At 36.8% G+C, this 14,611-nt stretch overlaps 1 protein-coding gene across 5 annotated transcripts in view; it reads right to left on the bottom strand.

Annotated features, from left to right (window-relative positions):
- The window catches only part of Focad (focadhesin), a 299,533-nt gene that overhangs the window by 67,939 nt on the left and 216,983 nt on the right, over positions 1 to 14,611 (bottom strand). For all 5 annotated transcript variants that reach the window (XM_071600672.1, XM_027950623.3, XM_071600673.1 and 2 more), the window contains 2 exons: positions 11,019 to 11,111; positions 4,242 to 4,330 (listed from right to left, as the gene is read on the bottom strand). In XM_071600672.1, coding sequence (XP_071456773.1) covers positions 4,242 to 4,330; positions 11,019 to 11,111 — 182 coding nt within the window. The remainder of the gene's footprint in view (positions 1 to 4,241; positions 4,331 to 11,018; positions 11,112 to 14,611) is intronic.

The raw sequence follows: 14,611 nt of genomic DNA, 5'->3' as shown, positions 1-14,611 counted from the left end.
AGAACTTTAGAGCAAGGGAAAAGAAATATTATAAGGGCTTTACTTCAAAGAGAGCCTCATCTTCTTATTCTTATCCTTAGGTCACAAAGATGGGGAATGTAGGGAAAGAGGTGAATATAATTGAAAAGGGATATACAGGCCACACTGTGACGGTGTCTTTGCAACATGAGTGGTAGGTATACAGGTGTTCTCAATATAAGTCTCTTCACAGACTTAAAGTCGCCTCCCCCCTCCCAATTCATGTGTTGAAATCCTAACCCCTGGTGTGACGACATTAGGGGGTGGGGCCTTTGAGAGGTTAATAGGTGCCAGGTGGAGCCCTCATGAATGGGATTATTGCCCTCATTATAAGAACAGATATAAGAGAGCTTACTTCCATCCTATCTGCTCTTCTGCCATGTGAGGTTACAACCTTACAGTGGCTATCTGAAAACCAGAACATGGACCTTCACCAGATACTAGATAGACTGGCTACTTAATCTGATTCCCAGATTCCAGAACCATAACAAATCAATTTCCATAGTTTAAGCCACCTAGTCTGAAGCATTTCTGTTATGATCCAAATTATGACATCTTTTATGAATAAGAGCTCACCAAAGCATCGATTTACTATTTCCAAATTGTACACAAGGTATAGTCACTGTATGTGTATATAACATACAATTTTAAACTTCGGTTATACAATCATACCGAAACCAAAAGAAAATAATTATACTTGTGAGTATACTCAGTTAAAATATCCACAGAATGTATACATATTTTTTCTAACATAGGAGCCTTGAAACAAAGTAAAAAACAACCACTTACTGTCGAGTTTACATTTTAAAGGATGATTTTCAATATATACTTTGAATTTTGCCAACTCCAACTTTTTCATAAATATAAAATTTTAATATTCAAGTATAAATTATACATACATTCATAAATGTACTTGACATTTAAAAAAAATCTTAGTTATTCAGCACTCCCTAATAATGAGTCATTCTTGAGAACCAAGTTTTCAGATAGTTACAAACTGCTCTTATAGACCATAAACCTGTATTTTAAAAAATAATTTGACAGTAAATTTCTCTAAAATATATTGTTCAATTTTTGCCTTCCTAATGGAGCACGGTGCATTCAGCATAATCTCTGATTGGTCTATGTGGAATATTTACAAACGATGACCTGTCTATACTTCTGCTTATGCACCAGAGCTCCTTTCCTACTCCCTTCTCGGCTGTATCACAAATTTTTCCTTCCCTACTTATATTACTCCCCTTGGCAAGTGAAAACAGTGTAGTATCCACCCTCTTTTAAGAGAAGAAAAAGTCCTCCAATTATTGCTCCATTTATTTGTCCCTAATGTCTTTAGGAGAATCTTAACTATACTTGATTCTAGTTCTCCTTCCACTCCCTATAGGCCCTTCTGTAATCTGGCTTTTAAACCCCAATACCAACAAGACAGCTCCTGTCATGGTTACCAATGACTTTTGATAAGCCAAATACAATGTTCAATTCTTAATCCCAACTTCAGCATTTGACACAATTGGTCTCTCCTTTCTTAGAACACTCTTTCCTTGGTTTTAAAGATTCCACACTCTCTTGATACTTTTCCTGTATCCCTGATCATGAGTTTTCTTGCTGCATTATTGTTACCCTTCCCATCCATCCACTGCCCCAAATGCTGATATGCTCCAGGGCTCAATCCTCTGAAATTGTCTTTCTTTACTCACTTCCTGTATGATCTCATTTAGCATTCTGAGTTTAAATGCCATAAATATGCTGATGATACCACATTTATATATCTATGCTTAACCTCTCCATGGAACTCTAGAATCAAAGTCAATAACCTAGTAGGTATCTCCAATTGGAGGTCTTATTAGGCATCTAGGCTGAACAAGTCTAAAATCTGATTCCTTCCCTACACAGACCTGTTTTCCTATTGTCTGCCCTTATTTAGTAAATGGGAATTGTATACTTTTACTTGGTCAAAGTCAAAATCTTAGAGTGATTCTTGAATTCCATCTTTTTCTCACATCCTTCATTTAAATTCTTATCTTTTAAAACCTATGGACTCTGTCCTCAAAATAGATTCAAGATTTATTTACTTTTCAGTACTTCTATTGCTAACACCTTAGTCCCAAACTCTACCATCTTTTGCCTGAATTATTGCAATGAACTCCTAATCACATCCTTCAGGATATATTTTCACCAATGCAGCTTGAGTGATCACTCTGAATTATGAGTCATATCCTCTGGTTCAAATCCTCCTGTGTTTCTCCATCTCACAAAGTCATCTTCAAGTCTACAAAGGCCCTTCATAATCTTATCTAAACCTCTCTGCTCTAAGTTCTTCTACCTCCTCCACCTGGCTCTCTCCATGTCACAGGAGCCCTCTCTCCAAGAGTCTTTGTTTCCCTTTCTGGAAGGCTCTACCCCAGCTAACAGCCTGGCTCACCCCCACTCACTTCTTTCAGGTCTCATCCCAAAGCCATGTTACTAAGAGGCTCTCCCTGAACTTAGAGAAACTAGTAACACCGGACTCTTCCCCACCCCATTCCAGCCCTACTTGCTACTTATTTTATCATATTTTATTTTTCTTCCACTAATCAAAAGCTATCATATTCTGTTGGATATCTATTTCTCCTCAGTCAATTATAAGCCCTGGGTAAACAAAGACTGGGCTTTGTCTATCGCTGTTACTCTGTACTTAGAACAATGCCCAATACACAACAGATACTAATATATTCATTTTGAAGTAATAAAAAGATGACTTTATCTTAATTTGGGACTGTGTTCCCATTTAGTGAGGTTTTCCAAAGAGCTCAATTCAAAACAGCTTATTAGTTACTATAAGTTTAATTTTTGTTTAATTTCAGGGGATCTATCCCTCTTATTCTCACATAAATATGCAGCCCCTGGATTTCATCAGGAACTTATATCCATAGTCTATAAACATTTTGGAGAGTACAGAAAAAACTCCCACCAAATTATCACTTTCAGAAGATGAAATCAAAACTAGATGCAAAAGATTATAGCAAAAAAGAAACAAAAAACCCTAAATTCTTACTCTCTAATCTTAAATCCAATAGCAGAATACTCTGGTTTTTTTTTAAATAAATCTAAAAAAATGTAACTTAGAAAACAAATTCATTAAACACACAGATTCTGCTTTTCTACAAATAAAACTTTGCAGATATTTAGATCACAGCAACCTGTGGCTGCAGACAAAGCTATTCAGGTTCTGGGCACTTAACTTACATTTAGGCTGCAGGAACATTAATCTGACAAAGTGTTCTTCCCAACCTATGCAACAATTTAAGTTGCTTTTAATGTGCCAGTGCTTACTTGCACATTTCTAGACAATATAGTGAGAAGTCCCCAGAGAGTATGTGCCAAAGAAATTAAAGGCCTGACGAAGGAAAGTTGTTTCTAATAATGAAGCTGTCTTGGGGAAGGAGGAAGCAGAGGAGAGGGAAGTAATTCTTGACTCTGTGAGGTGGGACAACAAAAAATTAAGTCAGACAAACAGAAATTTTTCTTCAAAAGCACCTATAATAATCATTTACAAAGGGAAAAGTTCTGGAGGGCAAGGTGGAGGGTTGAAGGGCAAACCATTTTCACACTGCATTAAAAAAATTATATAACTATGTATGGTCCACTCTCTGAATCCATGAGTTCTGCATCTATGGATCTCATCAACTGTGGGTCAAAAATATTCAGGGAAAAAACTGCATCTGTACTGAGCATGTAAAGATTTTATTTCTGGTCATTATTCCTTAAGCAACACAGTATAAAAACTATATACAGAGAATTTATATTGTATAAGATACTAAAAGTAATATGGAATAATATGGGTATGATTTCAAGTATATGGGGGGGGGGATACACATAGGTTATAGGCAAACACCATGACGTTTCATAGAAGGGACTTCAGCATCCACGGGTTTTGGTATCCACAGGGGATCTTGGAACCAATTTCCCATGAACACAAGGGACAACACACACACACACACACACACACACACACACACGTGTGTGTGTGTGTGTATTTTATATGTGTATATATAAGACGAATAAAGCTCTTGTGTTATATTTAGGTAAGGGATGAAAATGTACCTATCAAATCCACTAACATTGTCCCCTTCAGGCTCATACAGAAGGTAAAGCTGCCAATATTAAAGCCTTTAAAGTAGTTGCCATTCCCCTCACAGCTTGCGCCCATGACAAATGAGGAGCTGCAGAATGCCACCCCTTACCAGAGCCAGGCTGTGGTTTTTTTGTACTGCACCTCCTCAGCTCCTTCTTTTCCATGTTTTAATTGCAGCTCCAGCTCTCCAATTCTTCCCTGCAAATAAACTCAGCATTAATCACATGCATATTCAATGGATGAGGTATTTTTAAAGTTCTTTTGTAAACATGGGTCCTTTCCCAGTCAGTGTTAGGTGTTCCTGATAGGAGATTAGATTATGAAAGAGGATGTGTAAGAGAAATAGTTATACTACAGCTCAGGTATGTCTATGTTCACCTGAAGAGGTTGTCTGGCAAATTTAGTGCAAAGTACTTCATTTGGGGATAGTTATTAAAGCAGATTTGGATTCTATGAGTCCAATTTTAAAAGTTCCCCCACATGAATGGTCTGCCTTCACCAACAATTGTTCATTTTAGCTGACATTGTACCAAGATTGGGGTCTGGGCCCTAGTATTACAACAAAAATGGCAGAAAATGACTTGGATGAGAATGTCACAGGATACAGGTACTATGAAACCAAAGTTATTCACCAACAGCTCCACATCACATTTCTATTTCTTGAGTAATCTTATAAAAATAGATGCCATAGTTCTTAACTTCGACCATATAATAAAAACATAGTTAATATTGTTCCTTTAAGATCAAGGTCTTCACATATTTATTACCTTTTCTGTTGTTTTTAAACGCAGGATTATTATGATCAAACACTTACCCCTTTACTCTATCACCAATTATTATTCAAATGTAATTAAAATACTAGTTTGTTGATAGACCCTGTATCAGACAAGAACTCTGACTGTGTATAAGATGAGAGTAATAGGTAACCAATTTCAGAAGTGGCCGTGCTGGCCTACAGTCTCACGAGCAACAGAAGGTTCCAGTTACTTCTCATTCCCACCAACATTCAGAATTGCCATTCTTTCAATTTTTACCATTCTGGTGGGTGTGGTAACTCTGGTTTCAACTTTATTTCACTGAATATTGGGACTCAGCCACTTTTCACCTGTTATTAACTATTCAGATTTCATAGTCCATCTGTTTTTCTATCTATTATCTTTTTCTTATCATTAGAGTCCTAAGGTTTATTCTATAGGTATGTATCTTTCTATGCTCTACAGAGAGAAGCATCACGGCTTGAAGGGTTAAAGATGTGGGCTCTGGAATCAGATTGCTTTGATCCAATGCCATTTCCTCACTAGCTGTGTAATCTGGGCAAGTCATTCCATCTTTCCAAACTTCTGTCTCCCCATCTGTAACATGTAGCTAACAGCTATCTCATGGTATAATGCATCACATTAAATACTTTAGCACAGTTCCTGATAACAAACAACTACTATTACTAGATTTGTTGTCAATAACTAAAAGTTCCCACCTCCCTTTATTATCTTCTTACTAAACCATCCTTCATGAATACTTCTAAATCCCTTTTGAAATGATTCATATTTTTTAATATTTATTTTTTAGTTGCAGTTGGACACGATACCTTTATTTTATTTATTATTATGTGGTTCTGAGGATTGAACCTAGGGTTTTGCACTTGCTAGGCAAGCGCTCTACTGCTGATCCACAACCCCAGCCCCAAATGATTCATATTTTTAATGTTTACAATCTTATAAAGAGATTGTCCCCTTCAACAAACTTTTAGTATAGATACAATATCTAAACTATAAAGTTACATGTTATTGTCTTCTCTCATATACTTTCAGTTATCATCCTGTGAACTTGTTGAGGGCAAGGACTGTTTTATCCATCCTGAATCCTAGTATTTAACACACCTTCGGGCTCACCAGCCCAGGCACTCTGATATTTGATGGGCACTCTATTGCCGCAGTGCGGCTGCAGCAAAATAACGGGGGGGGGGGGGGGGGGGGGGGGACGAAGAACAACTTGTGTAGATTGATGCAGCAGGAGTGGAAGCCATTTATTGTAGGACTGGAGGGATATTTATACATTCCACACAGCTTATCTTAATTAGCATAAACTAGATACATCAGTCAACCAATAAGAAATCTCCACACTTAATGGCTCGCTGGCGTTACTTCACAAACCACTCCCTCTGGCAATATGCCAGGCGCCATCCAGACTTGTTTACAGATTCTAACATTTCTCTGGCAAAATGCCAGGTGCCATCCTGACTTGTTTACAGACTCTAACACTCTATACACATTTCCATTGTTTATTTCAATCATATCCATCCTTTTCTCTATATTTTCATAAAATCCTGGCTGTTTTATTCTCCCCTAGCTCTTAGAAGAAAGTTTCAGAGATTATTAAACTATAACATATTGATATTAATATTTAATAATTATATTGACCTCCCAGGAAAGCAAGACAAAATAGAAAATAATTTTTATTCCTATTTCCTAAATTATGCCTCTTTACTCCTAAAATATTTATTTCCTATAAAGTATTTCCAAAAAAGACAAGGAGCAGAAAATTAAAAGGTTAAAAACCTGTCTCAAAGTAAACACAACATAGGAAAAGCTAAAACACGGGCAGCTTCCTACGAAGGGCTATCTATTCCTCTAATCTCCCCTGTAGTTGTAAACTAGTATAATCACTCTTATTACAACTACAGGAAATTTGTACTTTCTCTTTCTCTGAATTTCTGTTCCTTTCTGCCCCTCTTCTAAAACATCTTCCTAGCCCCTCCCACCCAATCCACTTTAGGATGTTTATCCAGATCCATTTTGCTTCCCAATTCTTGGCCTGTTGGTAGTAGATCCAGTGGCTTCAACTTGGTTGTCTCTGCCTGACTTAGGAAGTAAACACTTAATGGGAGAGAAAAGGCTGACACGATAACTTGAACTGAGATTTTTTAGACTGCCTATAGATTCCATTTATTAATCCACCTCTCAATTTTTAAAAAAGAATTATTGTTGCATAATCATAACAGTGGGATTTACTGTGGCATACTTACACATAAAAATATTTGATGAATCTCATTCCACAGCACTTCCTCTTGCCCTACCTTCCTTCTTCCCTCTGACCTACTTCCTCTACTCTACTGGTCTCCTCTTATTTTTCCTGAATTCCCTTTTTTCCTCTTTCCTCTCTAGCTTTCACATGTGAGAGAAAATATCTGACCCTTAACTTTCTGAGTCTGGCTTATTTCACTTCACATAATGCTCTCCAGTTCCATCCATTTTCTTGCAAATGACATAATTTCTTGCTTCTTTATGACTGAATAAAACTCCATTGTGTATGTATACCACATTGTCTTTAACCATTCATTTGTTGACAGACATTAGGCTGTTTTCACAATTGACTATTGAAAATTGTGCTGCTGCTGTAAACATGTTACCCCACATAATTTTTAGGGTTAGTCTATACAACCAAGAACTTGCTGATAATAGTGAGCTGATATCACTGAGTTCACTATTCATTAGAAACAAACAATACAGACTCGGGCTGTGGCTCAGTGTTACAGCACGTACTTAACATGTGTGAGTCCCTGGGTTCAATCCCCAGGACCAGTCATCCAATCATCATTATCATCATCATCAATAAAAAAGTAAAATTTCTCTAAAATGTTCAGAGAATAATTTATTAAAGGGTCTCATCCCTGACCTTGGCTTTGATTTCAGATTATTTTGTGGATAGCTGACCAACAAATGTCTTAAGTCAACCTGTTTTCTTACCTCTCTCCTATTAAAGGTCATAATCACAATGCCGAAGAGATTTTCACAAAAGAAGGATATTTGAACTTCCCCAGCATCCCAGAGGGGTAGCAAGGTAAAGAAGACTGTAAGGAGCTTCTGACCAAGATGGTCTCTGAACTGTCCATCAACTCATATCTGTATTTTTCATCTTAATGGAAAGAAATCCATATACCTCCCCCATGTCAAACACATTGAAATGCTTATAATACAAAATCCTGTTTCTATAGGGGGAAAGAAAAAAAAATAGAAAAGGCTGGAAGCACATGCCTAAGCAGAAGCCAGAAGTATCGGTCAGATCTCAAACTTATTCACATCCTAATCAGACTCCAGGAAGGAATGTAGAATGTTCCTTTTAGCATGTCTCCTAGGACTACTTGAATAAAACTTGGCTCCTCTAAATAATTTTCTAGTTTAATGCTACAAAATATGTCTAGAACCAGATGGAAATACAACTCCTGTACAGAAGTATCCTCCAGGACAGAAATTCTTTGAAATCTTGCAATTACTCCAATTCTTCAAAGATACCTTGAATTCTATCCAAGTATATGGACTCATTTAAAAATCTGTTTAACATTTAAAACACATAAATGTCTTCTCAAGTAATGGTGATGGCCTAAAACATATCGCTGTACTTTCAGATAACACTGAAAATCTTATTATCGTCTATCTTTTCAGTTTTACCTCTTTTGTCATCAATGCTCAATACAACAGGACTTTTTAGAAACCCAGAGCATAAATGATAAAATAAACAAAGACATACACCATCCAATATTAGAGAAGTAGAATAATTGACCTGCATTACTAAAAAATGGTCATCAGGCTTTCATAAATAGATCTCTCTTTTAAAATATTAAAACAATTTATATTATTTATTATTACAATTAATAATGGCATTAGGAAAAACACATTTCCTTTTCAGTAGAAAAGGCTGAGGCTCTGGAATCAGACAAATCTGGGTTTAATTCCAGTTCTTTTACTTACTGACTGGTAGGTTTTAAGCGGTTTGCTTTCCTTTTCTAGCTAACCCTGTTTGCCCAGGTATGATCCCATGGATCAAGTAACACAGTTCCTTGGGTCTCTATAAGATTAATTAAAATATATGTTATATGTTGGCACATAATAATTATTTAATAAATGGTAGCTCTCATGGGAAAAAATCATGGAATTTTTTTTAATTGATTGCATGTCATCTGCAAGAATTATAATACCATTCAACTAGTTCTTTTTTTAAATTTTTTATTAGTTGTTGATAGACCTTTATTTACTTATTTACATGTAGAGCTGAGAATTGAACCCAGTGCCTCACACATACTAGGCAACTGCTCTACCACTGAGCCACAACCCCAGCCCCGCAATTTGGAAAATGCTCAGTTCATTCTGTAGAAGGGATTATTTTTCCCTTCTCCAGGTGTCGATAGCATTTTGTTCCTTCTTTTATTAAGGCACAGAAGATGCTGAACTGGAATTGCTAGTGGACATGCTAACCCCCCTCAGTGGACTGGGAGCTTGCCATCAGGAAGGAGCACTTGACTTTCCTCTGTATCCCCCCCCCCCCCCACACACACACACACACAGCATGGGGTAAGGCTGGGATAAATGGCCCTGTAAGTTTTGGTGAAGGAAAACACTGTAAAATCACTTACAACAACATGAAGTTGAAGAAATGTGCATTCTAAATTGCAATCTCACTCTCCATGAATGAATACTATAATTGGCTAAGGGTGTATATAATGCTAAAGAAACACATAGAGACATGAGTCATATATTCATTCTCCCAGGAATCTATTCAAAACATACCGAGTGCCCAGACACTGCTGATGATAAAAAATGGAGTAAAATAACAATGAGCAGATGAAAACAGGGTTCCAAAACAACATCTTTGAAATGCAGATTACTGTGCATTTGGGGAACCCATCTAAAATACTTGCTCAAAGTGTGGCTGGTAAACTAACTCCATTAGCACCACTTGGCAGTCGTACAGAGATTCCTGGTCCCCTGCACAGTTCTAATGAATCAGAATTTCTGAAGATAGATCAGTGTTGCATAAATTATAGACTAAATAAACTCTGTTGCAGCAAGATTATAATTTGAAATGAAATACCAATACCTTCCAAGCCCCATTTCACCCCACAACCCATTTTATAGGACAGTGGTTATCTTTAAGTGTAACATCACAATCACTGAGGCTCCATAAAAATCTTATTCTGGGACACTAATTATTTAAGTAATGCCATGATTTTTCCTATCATCCTCAAAAAGGAATTTTAAGCAAGGAAAAAGAATCATGTAGTCCCCAGTTGTTAAAAATTATTCCTTATTTTAAAAATTCACAAAGTATAATTTATTAGATTAAGTAGAGTCAAATTGAGTAGATCTCATTTATTTAATAAGCACCTATTACATTTCAGACACTATTTCAGATGCTAGAGACAAGAGAGAAGGAAAACAGTTTCTATCCTTAAAGAGCACTAAGACACTGGAGGCCCCAGGTGAATAATCAATGTGACAAGAACAGCTACTAAGAAAGTACACAGAGGGCCATATAATCCAGTGGGGAGACGAGTAAGGCATAAAGGTGACTTTCAGATAAACTGATCTGAAGAACAAGTAGAAATCAGGTGGGCAAACAGGAAATGTCAGGATCTGAGACAGAATAGGGTATGTAAAAACCAAGGGGTTAGGAAGACATGCTGAGTTTGAGAAAACAAAGCAACTTAGCAAGGCTGAACCCTGAATATCTGGGGAGAAGGTGAAGAGATAAGGCTGGAGATGCAGGCAGATCCTACTTGAGGAAGAATAGGGATAAAGGAAGACACTGAGCTTAAGCTGAGATGCAGTGGGACAGCCAGGTTGGGTAGGGGCTGTTCAGAAGGTAACAGGATAGGGCAGACTGGTGCTCAGGAGGGACTCTGCATAGGAGACACAAATTCATGTGGCATCAACATTTAAATTTGAACTACAACTATGTACATAAGCCTCACATTCCATTATTAGAAAAAACAACCATTGCATTTGTGGTAGTGCTGTTTTCCCCAGTACTTTTACATTAAATACATATTTGTAGTAAAAATCTGAGATGAGGAAACACTTCCCAGAAAGCACACCATCCACAGTGTCCTTACCTGCAAGATGGCCTGATAAGCTCGATTCATATACGCCAGCCAGGCTTGTGGGAGAAAAATTGCCCGATGCCACTCTGAAAGCTGGATGTGAACCTATGGGGAAAACGTACCACAGCATGTGAAACTACACAGAATTAAAACAGAATGAAATTAAAACTGTATCATCAATTCTTTCTTTTCATTTAAGTGGCTTAAGTTCTAAAACAAACCAAATCAGTCTAGGATCAGAACCACAAATAATATCTTTGGATATTTCCAGAGGAAAATAATTTGAAGTCTTGTAAAGACAAAATAAGGTAAGCCTGGAATTTTCTAAATTAAAGCAAATAAAATTCTACGATAATAACAAGTTAAGGTGCATGTGTAATGCAAATTCATCCTTGAAAATTAGGGGGAGACTCTGGAAAACCTCTTGGCAAAGTCAGGAAACTGGTATTGTCTAACAAATCCCCCTAGTAATTTTAAATAAAAATAAATATTGCTCACATCCTGGATTTCAAATATGACAATTTCTGAAGTAACAAACCTAAATTGCCAACAAAAATATCATATTGTGTAGAAACCATGGTGGTAAGAGCATGCAAATGAGCACTGCACATAACAACTGCACATCACCAGATAAACGCCCTTCAATCAGGGTGGTAAACAGGGGAAAATGATCTGTGCCAACACTGAAATCCTGTTTCTGAATAGAGGCCCAGACAAAACATCTGGTTTTCATAGTCATTGCTGTTTCTACCTATTAGTATACAGCTATCTTGCAACAAATCTTCCCAACGTCTGCTTCTGTTAAGGAAAGATCACTCAGGAAAAACAGTCAGAATGCATCACATTTCATGTTTCCTGTAACTCCTCTCATCTAAAGTCAAACACCAAACTTTAGTTGTTGTCCTACAGACCAGGGAGAGAGAGGCATTTATATATAATCACACCAGAATCATGATAACTAGCGCTTAAGAACATTTTAGTGCATTATAAGAATTAATTTTCTCAAGTGCCTTGTGATAGGGAGTGTAGGCCTCTCTGAACACAGTTGGTTGCTGTGGCCTCTGGCATGTTCTTTAGACTCAGCCTTAGAGATAGCCTCCTGTGCAAGGCACTGTGACAGGACATGAGGATTATTAATCAGTTCAGTGTGCAGAGAGCTTTCTACCTAGCAGGAGAGTCACAGGCGGACACAAACAGATTGCAAGGCAAAATAATGGAAAATCTATAGGAATGGAGAATGAAGAAGAACAAAGAGATTAATTCTGACTGCTATTAATCACTTCTTATGCCACTGCTGCTTTTTTTTTTTTTTAATTAGATACTCAAACAGTATGAAATGGATACTCAGATCATGAAATGAACTTTAAAATGTTATAAAGATTGGTCTCTTCTTTTTCTGGTTAAATATTCACTCTGCCAAGTGGGATGGGGAAGCCTTGTCAATATGTCCACAGACCGGTGTGGGGAGGGGAGGCTGGGGTTGTGGCTCAGTGGTAGAGCAACTTGCGTGACATGTATGAAGCCCTGGGTTACATCCTCAGAACAATAAATAAATAAATAAACAAACAAACAAACAAATAAATATCCATTGACAACTAAAAATATATTAAAAAATATATATCCACAGATGTTCTTAAAGGAATGAGCCCTTGCTCCTTCTCTTGTTATCCAGGAAGCTAACTATAACTCAGGCTATATATCCAACTGGGAAGGAATTAATCAGTTCTTGGCCCTATTCTCCGTTTCTAAAATGTGGTCAGTCATTTTAAACTATTTTCCTATCAATTCTGTTCCCTTTCCATAAAATAACATTAACTATCTTTAAGTCCTAATTTGAGACATGGATTAACCAGAAACAACACTCAAATACTACAACCAAAGTTTTTTCTTTTACTTTTGAAACTCAAAATATTTTTAAATTTTCTGACAAGTAGTCCATGGTTATCATTGCACTACTGAGAATGTCCACAGCCTCAGCAAATGGGTAAAACGAACACTGAGCACGTGTGGAAGACAAAGGTCTCAGCTGCTTCTTAAACTTGAGTTTAAAAAGGAAAAGATAATGGAAAATTATAAATGAAAATAAGCAAATCAATTGCTGTAACTCTAAAAAAGGAAGACATTAGCACCATGAAATCTATTTAAAAGGAGGTCACAAATTGCAGCCTAAAGCTAATATTTCTCCTGCTGCTCTGACCACAGTTGAGGAGAAGCAAGGAAGTGAGAGAACACTCCACCGTCATACAGCCTGCAGTCCCCATGTTTTATGGGATTATACCTTAATCTCAGTCCCATGAAGTTAACTATGTGAACAAACCTCTTTAAAAATGCACCCTCTCTCTTCACTTCATGAAGAGAGACGTATGAAAATAATTTGAAGAACCATGCCCTTAATTCCAGTTGTGTCATGGGCAAAAGGGCCTGCCCATTTTTACCCCTGCCCATTTTTAAGATGCTGTTTCAATTCAATGTATGTCATCTATACTGCTTACCTTTTAAGTTAATACTGCTAGGCAGAAAAATAAAATCAATTTGCATCTGAAGACAAGAAAGTTATGCTTAATCTGTTCTACTTATGAGAAGGCTTTGAAGGAAACCTGATTAAATAATTTAGAATAATGAAGTTGTAGCCTAGTTATTCAGCAGATGATAAAGCAGTGTCCTCAAACACCTGATCACCAAGTTTTAACAAATGTGTGAAATTTATTTTTTCTGCAACTAACTACACATACTCTTACAATGACAGCTATGTGATGGACTGTTGAGATGAGCAAATCCTATCTTAGGGGGTGTGAGTTTCTATGTATAAGACTTAGTGAGTCTAACTACATCTAAAAAAGGGACCATATTATGAAAATATGCAAGAGGAAGAATGATGCCAAAGAAGGATTATGGGTGGGGATGGGAGCAGGTTACAGGCTACAGTGATTATGATAGACCTCATCAAGAGGTGATAACTGAATGAAAACTTGAAGGAGGGGAAGGGGTAATGCTGGTGGGATAGAAAATGGTTCAACTGTTATGGAAAAATTTAGTGGTTCATCAAATGTTAAATACAGAAATACTGTATGATCTAGCAATTCTACTTGTAGGTGGAATCCAAAACATTAAAAGCAGGTATTCAAACAAATATTTGTATACAACTGTTCAAAGCAGCACTTTGACATTAGCCCAAAGGTGAAAATAACACAACTATCCACCAAAGGGTTAATGGGTGAACAAAATATGGCATCTGCATACAATGAAATAGTATTTAGCCATAAAAGAGTAAAGTACTGATACACACTATATTATATTGTAGGTGAACCCTGAAAACATTATGCCAAAATAAATAGCCAGTCATAAAAGATCATATACTATATGACTCCACTTATATGAAATATCTGTAGTAGGTCAATCCATCAAAATAGAAAGAAGATTGGTGGTTGCTGTGTGTAGAGAGTAGGGGAGAGAGAAGAAAGAAACGGTCTCATTTGGAAGTGAAAAAAAAATATTTTATAACTAGATATAGTTGTACAACATTGTGAATATACTAAATGCAGTGAATTGTACAGTTTAAAATGGTTAGTTGCATGCTATGTGAATATCACCTGAATTAAAATAAA

Source organism: Marmota flaviventris, chromosome 13 (assembly GCF_047511675.1).
Source record: "Marmota flaviventris isolate mMarFla1 chromosome 13, mMarFla1.hap1, whole genome shotgun sequence".
NCBI classification, from domain to species: Eukaryota; Metazoa; Chordata; class Mammalia; order Rodentia; family Sciuridae; genus Marmota; species Marmota flaviventris.
Note: the sequence above shows the minus strand (reverse complement) of the source record. Positions and strands in the feature narration are given on the sequence as shown.